Source organism: Scardinius erythrophthalmus (genome assembly GCF_964197995.2).
Source record: "Scardinius erythrophthalmus genome assembly, chromosome: 5".
Taxonomy (NCBI): Eukaryota; Metazoa; Chordata; class Actinopteri; order Cypriniformes; family Leuciscidae; genus Scardinius; species Scardinius erythrophthalmus.
In genome coordinates, this window is record NC_138225.1 from 28911802 (window position 1) to 28926998 (window position 15197).

The window sequence follows — 15197 nt, forward strand, 5'->3', positions numbered from 1 at the left end:
TCAGTTGTACTGGCTGGCGGGCAAGAACACGACATGCCAGATAGTTGTTGTGCGATTGGATGCACTAACCGTGTTTGTTGCCCGCCAGATATCACGTGACTGCAAAGTATCAATAGAGAATTCAGACAGACCATGGTATAATAATAATAACTGATCAGCAGTAAGAAACGAGCAAACCAACATCTGCTGGTCAGTTATGCAGGCAAAAATCTCATACACGTTTTCAGTAGAAAAAAAAGCTTAGAATTGCACAAACCTTCCAGATAATGCTTTTCTAATGGAGAGAGAGGAAAGAGGGAAAAGAAACAAAAAGAACCAGTCTTTAGTGTGATTATCACTTGCTTTTTTCAGCATAAGATTAGTTTTCTAGAACACGTAAGTAACTAAAGATGAATCAACGTATTTTTAAGAGAGGCTACAAAGGAAAATGAACGACTGAACCATTGCTTTTGGGTTTTCCACTCTACACCATAATATTTTCAAAAAAGTAAAGCTTTTATTTTGGTCAGTAGAAAAAAAATGTAAATTAGTAAATATATTATCATACATCAGTGTGGTGCAACTTTTTGGCCTGATGATGAACCATGAGCTCCTTCCAAAGGTTTACAGCATGCTACCAGTAAAACCATCTGTACTTTATCATGTTTGGACCTTAAGGTCAGTTCACACAAAGTCCACATTTTTGCACAATACTGTTAAATAAACCAGTGCACACCTATGAATTCTAAAAATTTCATACCATTTATTTAAACCAAACTTAGAATGAACAGGCCATTACTGGCCCTTCTTACTGAATTAAATTAAAACGGCAATCATGTCATAATCATCAATTGAGCAATCATTTGATGGGTTATACATGCAGACACTTTGCAAATGCAACTGACAAATGAAAGTAAAGGAGGAATGGCTGAAGTATGAACACAATCAGGACATCAATGATCTTGGCACATGAATGAAAATAAATTAAAATAAAAACAAATGTCTTTTTGATGTTTTAGTACAAACGTAGGCTTCCATGCACAGAACGAATTAGATTAAACTGACAAGAGGGGTTCATACAACGGTGCTCACCTGAACTCCAGGGCTCACAGGGGTCAGAGGGTACATCTGGAACATGGTCTGGCCATAGACGGCAGGGGGCTGCTGTACTACGATGGAAGGGCTGGGCTGACCCTGAGGCCGGGTCAGAGTGGGGGTTGTTGCTGGTTTAGGCTGAGGAAACAGTTAAAAAGAAATTTCTATACATTTACATTTCTATCTTATATTAGTTTGTCAAAATGAGCTGACTTTAAGGTACAATAATATTTTGTCTCAAAAAAAAAAAATACATATTTTTGGGAATATGTTGATTTCAGTTCATTTAATGACAAAACAAAGAACTGATTTACTTACAGGGGAGCAAAAAACCCTTGGGTTGAACTCCTTGGCATTGGGATTGAGAGTAGATTTTCTAACACTCCTAAAAAGTGCATAAACAATAAATCAACATGGTTTTATTTACTATACTACAAGAACATTTCTCAGGGGAATGAGCAATACAATCTATTACTGGCATGCATCATGTTGCTGAGAAAGCCTCTTTTAAGCCTCTTTATACTTTTGATAAAAATAATTTATCATTTTGACAATGAATTCTATCACTGATTCACATTGCCAATGCTACAGCCTTTTCATTTTCTTCTGCTGACTCACTCTGCTACAGGGTCATTCTTCTCCTCCTTCTCATCCTTATCTTTTGCAGCAGTGTTGGCCAGAGGCGAGGTGGTCTGGACGCCCTGAGATGTCACATCAGGCCCTCGTTTCTGCTCTGGTACAGCAGAGGAAGGAGAGAGTAAAGGGGTACCAGATTTACTTCCTGCTAGGGCGACGCTCACAGAAGTGGAGGTTTCTTCATTAACGCCGGACTCCATGGAGACTTTGGGTCCTGTTGAATCTACTGTGCTCTTCTCAGCTGCTTGATCAATTGGCTTCACTCCAAGGTCCCTTGAAGTCTTGTTCACCATGGGATCAAAAACTGCATCTGAATTTGAGCTAGACTGCAACTATAAATGATGAAGGGATTCAATAAACTGAAGTACAGTTGCTGAAACTCATATAAAAGGAGAGAAAAAAAACTTACCCTAAAATCTTCACTGAATTTTATTAAATTATCTATTTGTTTCCTGTGATCTGGAGCCATGCTGAGAGGCCCTAGGAAGATCAAAAAGTGAAAGAATCATTTTAGAAAGCACACTTATTACAAATAATTCACAATTACATTAGATTTTTCACTAAGATATGTTTGATGGCATGCATGAGGCATGTAATGGTGTCGCGATATACTGGTACTAAAATGTCTGACTCCGAAATATTTTTAAAATGAATTGATATTGTGTTAATACTACACATATAATAAATAATCCAGTGGCAATAACTATTTGGCTGACGCGTAGATGGTGGTATTGCACCTTAAGGGGCCGTTCACATGTCGCGTCTGAAAACGCAGACTGCACCGCTTTCTCCTCTTTTCTAAAAGCGCACTGCCGTTGCTAAGCAATCATGAGCTGTGTTCTCCATGAAGATGAAGAAGTTGAGCGTCATGATTGCGTCGCTCTCTATTTGAGCGCACTTGTCGCACGTCTACATTTAAAATAACAAACTTATGTACACAAAAGACATGACATGTTAACTGCCCATAATGCTGGTAGACACCAGTCATAAGACAGAAAAAAAGATAACAACAACGCAGCGAGTAGCTACAGTACTACAGCCGCACAAAATCACTAGACACCCACACCAAAAATACAGTTTTTTGGATTCTGTGGTCTTAGATTTAGCCAGGATTAGGCCTTAGTTCAATTAAAACATTTAAGTAGCTTGTATAAATGTGCCTTAGAAAAAAACATTGTTGGTGTGCATCCTGAGACAAAACAAAGACACTGACATATTTTAAGATATCAGTGCAAATTGCTTTCAGTTAAAACAGCTCAAAACATGCAATTTAGTCTGGGACTAGGCTTAAGCCTTGTCTGTGAAACCAGGGGTAAGTGTTAGAGACCCCAGTCTGAAGAAGGTGCTCAACAGGACATGTATTTTATACAGTTAAAAGAGGAATGTGACTGATAACATTACTTATTTTTCATAATTTCTATAGATGTCGCAATAATGTCATTATCGTGAATTTGTGTAGTGAAAATCTGATATTGTGACAGCTTTAATGCATATGCCGTGCCTATACTTTTATTGCAGTTTGTGTTTGATTTTAGTTTCAGTTTGATAAACTGAAAAAGTCATTTCTCACTCTATTTACAGTATCAGCAATTTTGAGAAAGAGAATTAATTCTTAGAAGCCAAATCCTTAATTCATACTGACAACTTGCAATTTCTGCTTTCTACATGCTTTGTGTCAACACAGCAAAATTCACATGCAGAAAAAACAGCTTTAGCAAAAGCTTCAAAATTCAGATCAAAAACGGCTGGCTGTAGATGATAAATGACATCTCCAAAGGTACACACCCTTGCCGATGGATCGAGTGATGCTTGCAGAAGCTTCAATAGGCTTCACATTCTCTTTGTTGGCATTAGGAGAATTTTGTCTCGTCTCTAGTACTCTTGATTCTTTGGCTATAGAAGAAAAAGAAATGGAAAAAAGGGCTGTTGTAAGATCTGGTACAGAGGAAATGAATAGCACAAATGCCCCATATTGTGTAAGGGACGTCCTAACCCTCTTCTATTGGAGATGCTTCCAGGTTGGTGGCCGGGTTAGCTGCTGTGGGGGAAGTCGCCGTTGTGGAAGCAGTCATAGAGTCTACTGGCACTGTACCAGCCTGTGGGGAAGACAAGCAGGAGGAGCTCGGAGCACCTCCGCCGATGCTATTCTGTCGAGGTGAACGAGGTCTGTGTGCTAAGAAAAGTGGGAAAAAAATTAGTGCGCATTAAAGGTCCCGTTGCATGCGATTCCATGTTTCAAACTTTAGTTAGTGTGTAATGTTGCTGTTAGAGCATAAATAATATCTGTAAAATTATAAAGCTCAAAGTTCAATGCCAAGCGAGATATTTTATTTAACAGAAGTTGACTACAAAAAACGGCTCGATTGGACTACACCCCTCTACATCCTGCATTAGTGACATCACCAGAACCGTTTCTTGACTAACCTCCGCCCACAGGAATGCTCCCTCAACTCTACTGGCTATTTGCGCACTTCTTATAACTTAGGCTACTGTGTTTACTCAGCTCTTACGGTGATTTTCTGAAGTAAAACTGACGCTTCATCTTTTGTGTGATGTACAATAAACTTTATTAAACTCATCAGTACATGTTTGATCATCATTCAGACAGCAGACTTGTAGGCTATTAGTAAGTAATGGATACATAGCCTACAAGCAGATGACAAATACGTTATAATAACCGTAATTAAACTAATAAACCATACCTGTTTCATCTCTATACAGCACTCTGACTCTGTAGGCATTATTGTCCGACTCGAAATGAACACCGTTACTGAGAGTTTCTGATATTATCATCATTCCGTGAGATGAATTTGTCCTGACAGACTGAGCGCGAGCTCATGAAGCTCCGCCCCCTGTGTCGTCCAGCAGCACCTCATTTGCATTTAAAGGGGACACACTGAAACGGCTCGTTTTTCTGAGCCCCAAAAAATGTCAATTTAAACATGCTGTAAAAAATGATCTGTTGGGTATTTTGAGCTCAAACTTCACATACACACTCTGGGGACATCAGAGACTTATTTTACATCTTGTGAAAAGGGGCATAGAACGGGACCTTTAAAGTGTTTTCGACTGAAACTGAAATCTAGGTACAGATTTAAAATCTAGGCTTACCACTAGAGACAGAACAGTTAGTGTTTTTGAAAAATAGCGGAACCGTGCAAAATTCCTAAGTTTCACCTCATGAATATTAAAATAGTAATGAATGCACTGAAAAGCCTTCCCGCTACTCATATACGTTTTGCGTCAGATATCAACGCAGAGAGAGAGTATAAAGACAGTAGAGCTGCACGATTAATCTTTAAAAGATCTTGATTCAAACACCAACGCAATCTTATTCCTAAATGACAAAACCTTCACACCGGAACATTCAAATCTGTTTGCGCTGTCGCTGACCCAGAGAGAGCAGTTGTCAATATATATGAAACAGCTTTACTTTCAGTCTTTTCAACCACACAGTATCGATATTTCTGTGTTACAAATATTCAAATAATCACAGAAGTACTGAGATAAAAGTTTATAGTTCGAGTATAAACACTGATGTCTATGGTAGCAACCAAAATAGAGTAAATCACCTTTTGAAAGTCGTTTCAAATAACGAGTGTGTCGATTACATCTGATGATTCAAAACATTCATAAAGACGACTGTTAAAGCGGCAGTCCGTAACTTTTTTGTGTTCAGAATTTACATCGAGTACATCACACCTTTTTTCAAACCGTGTTTTATCCTGAATAACTACGGTAAGCCTGTAATAAGCATTTATACTCTGACTACTTTACACTGGTCAGGTCAGCATCGCTGCAGAGAAGCCCAGTACCAGCGTGACTCGTCACAGACATAAACAGAGAGAAGTAGCTACGGCTACAATGTTCTTCCGCAAGACGCATGCCGTTCTGTTTTTTTAACCGCTAGAGCGCTGATTCATTCAGTAATGAAACAAGTGAGGTCTTTATGAATCAACCATTCATGCCATTTTAAAAATATTCTGTTTCACCTGTCTGGATCTTACATGTGTGTTCAAGCATATTCTACTCCTTCTGAGAGAGTATTCTCCACTGCTGGAGATACAATAAGCTAGGAGAGGTCGCAAATTCTCCTAGAAAATGCAGAAATGTTTATTTTCCTTCTGAAAAATAAATATTTTTTGCAAAAATTGCCAAATAATATGTTGAATTTGTTGACATTACCAACAAGTCTGTTAAACTCATTGGACAAGTATAAGAAACAAACCCAAAAAGGACTGTGCATTTTTCCCTTACTACATTTTTTTATTAGTTGGTTTAATAATTAAAAAAAAAAATAGGAAACGGAAATGGAAAATTTCGTACGATTCCCAACCCTACTTACCACCACTGACAACAGATGACCAGGTTCCCCCAGAAGGGCTGTTGCGAGCAAGAGGGGGAGCAGAAACCTCCAACGGTCCACCTGGAGACATATAATCAGGCTGAGGAGGACCACCACTCCGACAAGGAGCCCCTCTATGAGGTCTCGGAGTTCGCTGTGACTTGGGAGACATTCTTGGAGGACCTGCATTCACAAACATAGAGATGAGTAAGTTCTGAAAGAAGAAACAAACACCCTTTAGTGCATCTCTTATCAATGTGTAGTGTGTAGCTCTCTCCAAAAGCAGATGCTGTGAACTATGTGACATTCAAAGTATCAAATGTGAAGCAAAGACTGAGGGGAAATAACTATGCCAATTATTTGTGATTTCAATATGTACTGGATACACTACAACACATGGTACCAGAAAATGTTGTAGTTTTACCCTTCAGTAGCTTTGTCATGTACAGAGCAGAATGATAAGCACATGAAAAGCAGAAGACAAAAAAAATATATAATGACCAAATATTAAGAATTCATTCCAACAACTATAAAATGAAAGAGAGGATTAGAACAAAGTGGCCAAGAAAATTAGGGAACAAATTAGTAAAATGTGGCCACGATTGAAATTAAAATCAAATTAGTACAATGTGGGCATGTTTTAACTAAAACAAGGGAACAAATTAATACATTGTGGGAACAAATTCATAAGTTGTGGGCATGAATTCTTAAATTGTGCCACAATATCTTTTTTTCTTTTTCTGAATATCATGTGTAAGGCTCTGTCCTAATGAAAAGTTCATTCTACTCAATCTACCTGATATACATTTGAATTGAAGAGGCTGTGACAGTTTCTCATTTGATGTATGAGAATACAATGTCGAGCCAATGTCAGACTTGGAAAGAAACACTTGGGCATTGTTAGTGGTGTCCCCCATGGCCAAAATACAATGCCAATCCTTACACCGCAGAAAATGAGTGGGTGAAACATGTCCCAAATTCACTTCAATCATGCACAGAAAGAGGGATAGCAATAGAAAATGGAACAAGAGAAGAAGTGAGTCGTTTTATTAAACACCAGGAAAGTCCCACAGCTGTTAGTGACAGCCGTAATTCAGGCATTCTGATTGCAAAACGTGAACCTGAGCAGTGGTGCCACAACAAAATGGCTGCTCAGTCTGGAATTTCTGGTACCTTCTGAGGACAGGCGTTTGGGCATGGTGGACAGGGGCCCTGAAGAGCCATGAGCAGAGGGGTGAGACAGGGGCCGAGAGGGCCTGGATGGGGGTCTGGAGGGAGGCCGGGTGGGCGTGGCCGCCCGGGGCGGGAGAGAGTTGGTGGGGCCTGACTGGTAACGGGATGGAGGGCGAGAGGAGGGAGATGGGCAGCGTGAGGGCCAAGGGTGTGCACCTGACAGAGATGAAATGAGCCGAAATGAGAGGAAAGAAAAACTACATTTGACTGAGAGAGAGGGGGAGGGAAAACAAATGACCATGTAAATTGAATAGGAAAATAGAAAAGTCTGAAGGCCTTATAGATTGAGAATTTTAGATATGATGACCGAAACTACTAGCCAGGAGGAAAGGTAGAGAGAGGAGATGGAAAAGTATTGAGCAAGAATGACAAGACACCAAAGAACAAGGACGAAATGTAACAAATCACATTTTGAGATATCTTTGGTTAATTCTGAGGTAGTGAAAACGAAAACAATAAGGCAACGGGACTTCAAAGAAAGAACATTGGAAAGATCAATCAGATTCTCTTAGAACAGCAGCAGTCTTGGCCTAAAGTACTCCCTTGCCCGAATCCTTTTATCATGAAAGGACTAAAAGCCAGAGAGATGATTTGAAAGATCGACTGTTAGTTGAGGAGAGAACAATGGATTAATAGATAACATTGAAAGCCAAGGGGATTTTTTATTTTTTTGCTCATTATAACTTCTAATATTTTAAGTGGAAATTTTGAGTACTGTTTTAATGGACTAATAAGGAATGATCCCGTTGAAAGTGACACCAGGTGAAACTTTGAGACGTCTATCAAAGATCCAGCCAGAGAATATAAGCACAGTGCTTGCTGCACTAGTAACTCCACTAATTATAATTTATGGATTTAAAGCTGCATAACCAATAAACATAGTTTGTTTACATACATTACCAAATTTGATCATTTGAGGCATCATTACACTAGTTACTAGCTATTTTAGACAACATGGATACCCAACATAAATCATCACAAATCATCTTGTACCTCCATTGACCACACGCTGATCCATTGTGTTGTAGTCGTGAGATCCAGATCTGGGTGTGGGTGGCCCAGGGCTACACTGAACCAGTCTGGGTGAATTTTGACGACCAGCTACCCATGACATCCCTGGTTCTCGGTTCCTCTGACCAGGGGGAATGTATTTGTTCTCTCTGTTTAAGTAAACAAAATAAAGAGGAAAACTCTGGATTTAAAAATAAAATAAAAAATGAGCAAAACTGAATTCAGTTCTGAACAAAAAAAATGTAGTGCCAACTAATAACGTTGTTGTAGTAGTTGTAATGGTGTGGTCACATTAGTGGAATTTCAGCATAATTTCGTAGGTAAAAAGATCCACTATCCATTCACTTAATGTGAAATTTGCGTGTTGGGAAATATTTAGTCCAAATGCAAAATTCCTGTTCGAGTGGACGATTGGTTCATTTAATTATAAGGCAGGACTTATTCTGCCATATTTTGCATTGCACTTTTTTTCATTCATAGTAATACGAGTAGAATAAAATATGCCTTTATACACTTATGAAATTGCTTTTTCTTGCTCTTAGTATAATTTAGAGTAAGACAAGCATGAAAAAAAACCCACTATTATGAATCTCCTTTTTATTTGTTCATCGAAAGAAATACACTGGAGCACAAACATCTCCTGATCTAAACATACATAGAGCAGCAGTAACTAGTTCAAGCGTCACCTATTGAGGCTGTGAAGCTCCCTCTCTCCACGAACCACAGCAGTGTATTTCTCTTCCTCTGAGCGGTCGTCATTCTCCAAGGCCACCCGGGCCTTGTAGGTGGCACTGGCTTCGATCTCCTCCGCCAGCTGAGACGCACGAGCCTCGCGCTTGAGGAACTCCTCAGAGTTGTCTCGCTCCAAGGGAACCCTGGAAACAAAAGGAAAAAACAGACTGAGAGACAGCACATATCCAGTATTTAAACAAAACAAGATATCCATCAGAGGTAATTTAAAACACAGATGGGATGACTTACGTGTATGATGATAGGCTGCTGTCATAGGTGGACTTCACACCGTATGTCTCCTCATTGTATTTAAACATCTCATCAGGATCCCAACCATTTGACTGAGAGGGAGACAGTTTCAAAAATGTGATTACAGCTTCGCACCACACCTCTCGTAACCGCAGAAAAATCACAGTTAAGTGTCTAAACGTTACTGCTTATGATACTTCTACAATGATCCAACTGCAATTTATTACATTATGTCAAGCCTGATTTGTTTGACATCTCACCAGATCAGTGTCAAGAGATTCCATGCTGCCCGAGATGTGCTGCTCCCCTCCATCCCAGGGTTCCAGATCCTTCTCTTTGTGCTCTCCATTCAGACGGGCACTTACCGCACTGTCAGTGAAGTTATCTTCACCAACACACAAAATAAGCAACAGGATTCAAATAACATGCATCATGGTGATGCAAAAGCACACAAATAATTATGAAAGAGACATAAAATGTGAGATATGGGTGACAATGAAGTGGAAAACAAGTGATGATTTCAAATGCCGGGTTCAGACTACACGACATTAGCCAGATTTTGGCACAATCCATTTAACGTAGCGTGTTGTGGTGATTCGTAAACGACAATGGGTGTCGGGACGCAAGAATCAAACGTTTTATACCGTATAGTGTAACACCGTGGATGACAACTGACGCTTCACAACGTCCCGACAGAAAGACTAGCATTTTTTTTTTTGCGGCCCTCCATGACAGGTTCCGTCACATCTGTGCCATTGACCAATAGGAGCACAAAGGCTCTTCCGAACACAGCTTTCAAACATGCAGAAACGAAGTTTGTGGAGCTACGACAACAATACTCCTGCCTTTATGATGCCAGCACGACGCTTCAGTAGACATTGTTTGTTTACGCTCTTGTTTCCGGAAGTCAGTCGCTAGTTCCGCCTTCTTGATGACATCACACACATTTCTTGTACACAAGAATTTAAGAGTCAACATCACATAATCTGAGACAGTGATTATCATAATAGACAATATTGTGAAGTTTGAACCCGGCATAGATGAATCATGAATAGTTATCAGAAAAAAGATGGAGCTATATTTATTCTTCTGACATCATGTTCAGTTTATTAATGAAGATTTAAGATCTTGTACCAATAACCAAAGCAGACAGGAAACATAGTTTCCTGTTTATATTTCCATCATTGCTAATAGTTTATTAAATCCTAACACTTAAACTAAAGGTGCAGTCACATTTCCCGTCGTGTGCAGAGTTTCACAGTCAAAATACAGTCATTTCAAGGAATCCAAACAATAAGAAATTTTGCACGAGGGAGAAGAATTTTCATGTGGGTTCAAGTTGGTTTTACGCATTGACCAACAGAAAGCAAATGTGACCACACCTTAAAACTATATAATAAACTTGATTAATTCAACAGGAACGCTAATTAGAAAGTGAGATGCCTGAGAACATGACCTTCACTTGAGTAAGTCAGAGGTTAAGGGTCACAGAGAACTCAAGAGGAAACACAGTAACACAAAAGAATTAGGAAAGAATCAACATGTGAGGGTTTATTAAACAAACTGTGGCAGCACACCATGCATTTCGGTTCAGGTACATTTTTAGCATTTCATTTCCTATTTGGAATGGAATAACGAGAAATGAAAAGACGGCTCGTCTATATTTTTATTTATTTTTTCTTGTTTAGTTAAAAAAAATAGAAAAATAAGGTTTGGCCTCAATTTCTTCATAGGCATACATCTTTTTACAAATTTTCATTTAGATTTGTGTTTAGACTATTATAAAATTAAAATTATAATAAAAATGACTCGTTGTCGAAGTTTAGCAAGTATTTTTTTTTGCAATTATGTCAAAATATTACAGTCAAACCTGAACATGGTGATGAGTGTTATATGTAAGTGTTTGTATTTGTTCTCCATTGTGGATGTGTTGTGGAGTTATAACATTATAGTTCTCAAATCAAGTTCAGTTTTGGTTGCATGCATTGTTGTAAAGATAAAATAAATAATGTTTTGCATATTACATTTTCTATTGTATTGACTGACCTACACATCTGCCTGCAGACATCAAGCTGTGCAGATTCATTTAGAGATTTAACAACATTAACATAAGCCAGAAGTGTCCAATCCCTCTTCTGGAGGGTCAATGTCCGGCAGTTCAGCTCCAGCCTATATTCCAATGAACATCAACCAATTAAGCATGTAACAATAATAACTTTAAAAAGTGCTGTTTTCTTAATTTACAGTGTTAAGAGGGTTGGTTTTAAATTATATTCCACATATGATCGAATCTGCTCAATATAATTTGTAGGTTACTGCATTTGGTTAAATGACACAAAGCAATATGATTGAATTAATTTTGGATTATTTGTTTAACACTGATTTTGATTTGAACCACTGCAGAAACTCTCCTCAGATCACAATTCATTTAATTGCTATTTTTATTGGATTGTATTTTTAATCCTAAATCAATTAACAGGTTTTTTTTATAACCAACCATTTACAAGGTTTTCTAGCCTTCTAGCCAAATGTATTCAACTTTAACAGTACAGTTCCTATTCATAATTCATATTTGTGTATCGATTTAAGCCCTATAATACAGTTACTCTCCAAACATGCTAATTTTGTCGTATATTAAGTGGCCTACATGTTCACAGATTCAATTATTTTTCAATTATCTCATTCTTTTCATGTAAAATGAGTACACAATGCTTACAATCATACTTTTTTACTTTATTTCTATCTATTTTTCACAATTATTTATTCAGGTGTGTCACACACACACACACACACACACACACACACACACACACGTTTTATTTCTATCTATTTTTCACAATTATTTATTCAGGTGTGTCACACACACACACGCACACGTTTTATGGGGGCTTTAACAAAGACAATGATTTTTTACTGTACAAACTGTATATTCTATCCCTTTACCCTACAACAACAACAACAGAAAACATCAGTTAGTATGATTTACAAGCTGTATGATTTATGTTGCTTTTAATTATAGAAATAAAAAATAATACACCAAACTCTGTGTCAGCATACTGTATTGCTTGTGACTATTCAAGTGTCCTAAATTAGAGGCAAAGCTGCCCTTTATTATATGCCCAGCAACTTATATCTGTTTCAAATTTCAACGAGTGGTGGTTCGTGTGGTGACAAATGCTTATTAAAATGGCATTTGGCAGTGAGACTTATTTCAACTGACAGAATTAAGGCCATACTGAAGACAACCCGGTTTGACCAATCAGATTTAAGGGGCTTTCAGCGCCACCCACATATGCGAATAAAATCTCAAAGGCGATTTGTAAACCAAAAGAAAAATGAGAAATTGAGTCTAAATCTAATTTTCCGTTTGTTAAAGTAAACAAAACAAAAACTAATAGGCAAGCAGTCTTTTCATTTCTCACTATTCCATTCCAGATAGGAAATAAAATGATTAAAACATACACAGACCCGTTTCAATCTGTAGTTTCAAATAATTGATAAAGTAGTTTTCATGCCAGCATGATTTGCTTTTGTTTATAGCTGTTAAACTGGCCTTGCATTGAATTTAACTTTGTTAATGTTGATTTCAATAAATTCGTTTTTATAAAGGAAGAGGAGAAAAAGCATGCTGGATCAAAACTAAATCACAACCTGAAGAATTATGATCTCACACCAAGATTTATTTAGATAAAGCAATACTGTGGTGCTCATGAAATGAAACAGGCCTCTAATATGACATCATCAGGTTCATGATGCAATGACAGTCAAAATGTTACAGTAGCTACTTGCAGCCAGCTTTGAGGGGGTTCAGCACTTGTCTGTTGCTTGTTTGGCTTTTGGTATGGTGAATGATATTTTATCTGCACGCGATTCAAAATTGAAATCTAGTGGCTTAAGTTATTATAACATTGCACAATTTTCCTAATGCTTACTGAGGTGAAGTATTGTAGAACAAAAACCTTCTGTAAAAGCTACCTCTAATTGATCTGTTAAATGTGCCTTTTAGGTACTTAAAATAGGGGTGTTATTAATTAGTAAACTAATTTCTAGTTTGACCCAGCATGATCCCTGATCAAGCAAGATTATAATAACAAATAAAAGTATTTCTGTGTCAAAATGCCAGCAACTCTTGCACTATTCACCTACTCAAAGAATGCCACAAGCAACTAAAAAAAAGCATAATTGTTTTGCATATAAATACACTGGTAAAAGAAATAGATGAGTTGTATTACCTGCATCTGATGAGACTACGCCCATTTAAGAGAAAAAGACAGAATAAAGAAGGTGTCAGTTTGTAAAAGTCATTGCATTTCAGCAGCTACAGTGAAAGAGACAGGCTGAAAGGGCTGAGCAGTGGAGACATTCAATATACACACTTCAATGCAAACTGCAAATGCTGTTGTCACCAAAAGGATAAAAACAATTGATTTCATGCCTTATGAGGTTGTTCTATATCCAATGTCAAGTATGTCTGGAATGATAATTTCATAAGTGTGTTTTGTATTGCTGAAAGCAGTATGTAGCAGCAGCATTATAAATATTTTATAACGAGTGGTTTGCTGTGTCTTTGATCCATCAAAATGTCATCCCATCTCATTACAACACATTTCGAACCCTGTAAACAAAACATAATGGCAGGTCTACTGCAGGCACTGTCCATTATGATGTTTCTGGTGGTCTGCATTTACACTGCAAGGCTCACAGATCTGATTGTGTAACACTGACCACATCACAGATTAAGCTGATTGTTCTGGTATATCCCTGTATATATGGTCATTATGAATAAGCTAAGATGGTCTTATTCTTTCTGCACAGTCATTTCCTGAAATAGGCCTAATACTCATTCATGTTTTTTTACATGATGTACAATTATGTACATTCAAAACCAGCTTAAAGTATATCACAAAACTTATATGAGTCAATGAGAGATTTACGGGGAATTCATTTATTTGTGTACTGATTTATGCTCATTTTCTAACGTTTAAATAAAAAAAACTCCTCAATGTAATAATGTGTCTGATGGCTAGACATCTTTTCACTGCAGAATTACTTTGTTTGGACATTTACAAATATAACAATATTCACTTACAGTATACATTAATCACATAAAATTGAGAAATAAGGAGAAATGGATATGATGACAAAATAATGAATATGTATCAGATTTAGAACCAAAAAAGTCCAATGCGAGTATCTAATATCTGATTCAATATGTTTGTTTACACATGTGTAACAAAATCAGATCTGGGTGAAAAAACTGAATTGCAAATACAGGCATAGGTAAACTAGGGGTGTAACAGTTCTTGGTAAAAAAAAAATCTAACCATACCGTTCTCTACCCACGGTTCGGCACGCACTTGCACCGCGGTTCATCTTAAATCTGATGACGCATCTATAATACGGTTTATTGAAAATAACAACGCGTAAAACAGACAGAGAAAGTTCAGCTAATGCATGTTTCTGTCGATTGATACACATTCTGGGTTCCCAATACATTGCAACAGCAATGATAAAAAAAAAAAAAAAAAAAAAATACATGGACAAAACAGTCACTCTTTGTTCATTGCGAGTGCCGTATGCTCGAATATGACCAGTCATTTATGCCGTCATCACAGATAATGGCATATGCATCATTATCAGTGTGTACTGGATCCATTATATATTTAAGTGATACAGACGCAGATACAGAATATTCCTACTGTCTGTGTTTTTAAAGTTAATCAAACAACAAAAGACAAGGAAATCACTCGCTGCTCTTACCTCAATAGCTTTAGTAACATTAATAAGGATTAATCTTTAATTTATAGTCATATATGCAATGTTATATATTTTACAATTTCTGTACCTGAAAACTAATGTGAGAGCTACATGAAAAACCTGAAAAGCACTGTTTATTTTATTTGTATCTTTGCTGTAT

The 15197-nt window shown here is 37.5% G+C and overlaps 1 protein-coding gene across 9 annotated transcripts in view; it reads right to left on the reverse strand.

The window, feature by feature from the left end:
- atxn2 (ataxin 2) overlaps nt 1-15197 on the reverse strand; it is a 30936-nt gene that overhangs the window by 7424 nt on the left and 8315 nt on the right. For 4 of the 9 annotated variants that reach the window (XM_081367141.1, XM_081367139.1, XM_081367137.1 and 1 more), the window contains exons 6-19: nt 13513-13527; nt 9541-9665; nt 9281-9372; nt 8986-9174; nt 8282-8448; nt 7229-7444; nt 6056-6238; nt 3704-3883; nt 3496-3603; nt 2120-2190; nt 1693-2042; nt 1393-1459; nt 1072-1212; nt 257-274 (exon numbers count right to left, since the gene is read on the reverse strand). In XM_081367141.1, the coding sequence (XP_081223267.1) occupies nt 257-274; nt 1072-1212; nt 1393-1459; nt 1693-2042; nt 2120-2190; nt 3496-3603; nt 3704-3883; nt 6056-6238; nt 7229-7444; nt 8282-8448; nt 8986-9174; nt 9281-9372; nt 9541-9665; nt 13513-13527 (1922 nt within the window). The remainder of the gene's footprint in view (nt 1-256; nt 275-1071; nt 1213-1392; nt 1460-1692; nt 2043-2119; nt 2191-3495; nt 3604-3703; nt 3884-6055; nt 6239-7228; nt 7445-8281; nt 8449-8985; nt 9175-9280; nt 9373-9540; nt 9666-13512; nt 13528-15197) is intronic. The other 5 variants (XM_081367142.1, XM_081367140.1, XM_081367138.1 and 2 more) reach the window with 3 other exon arrangements.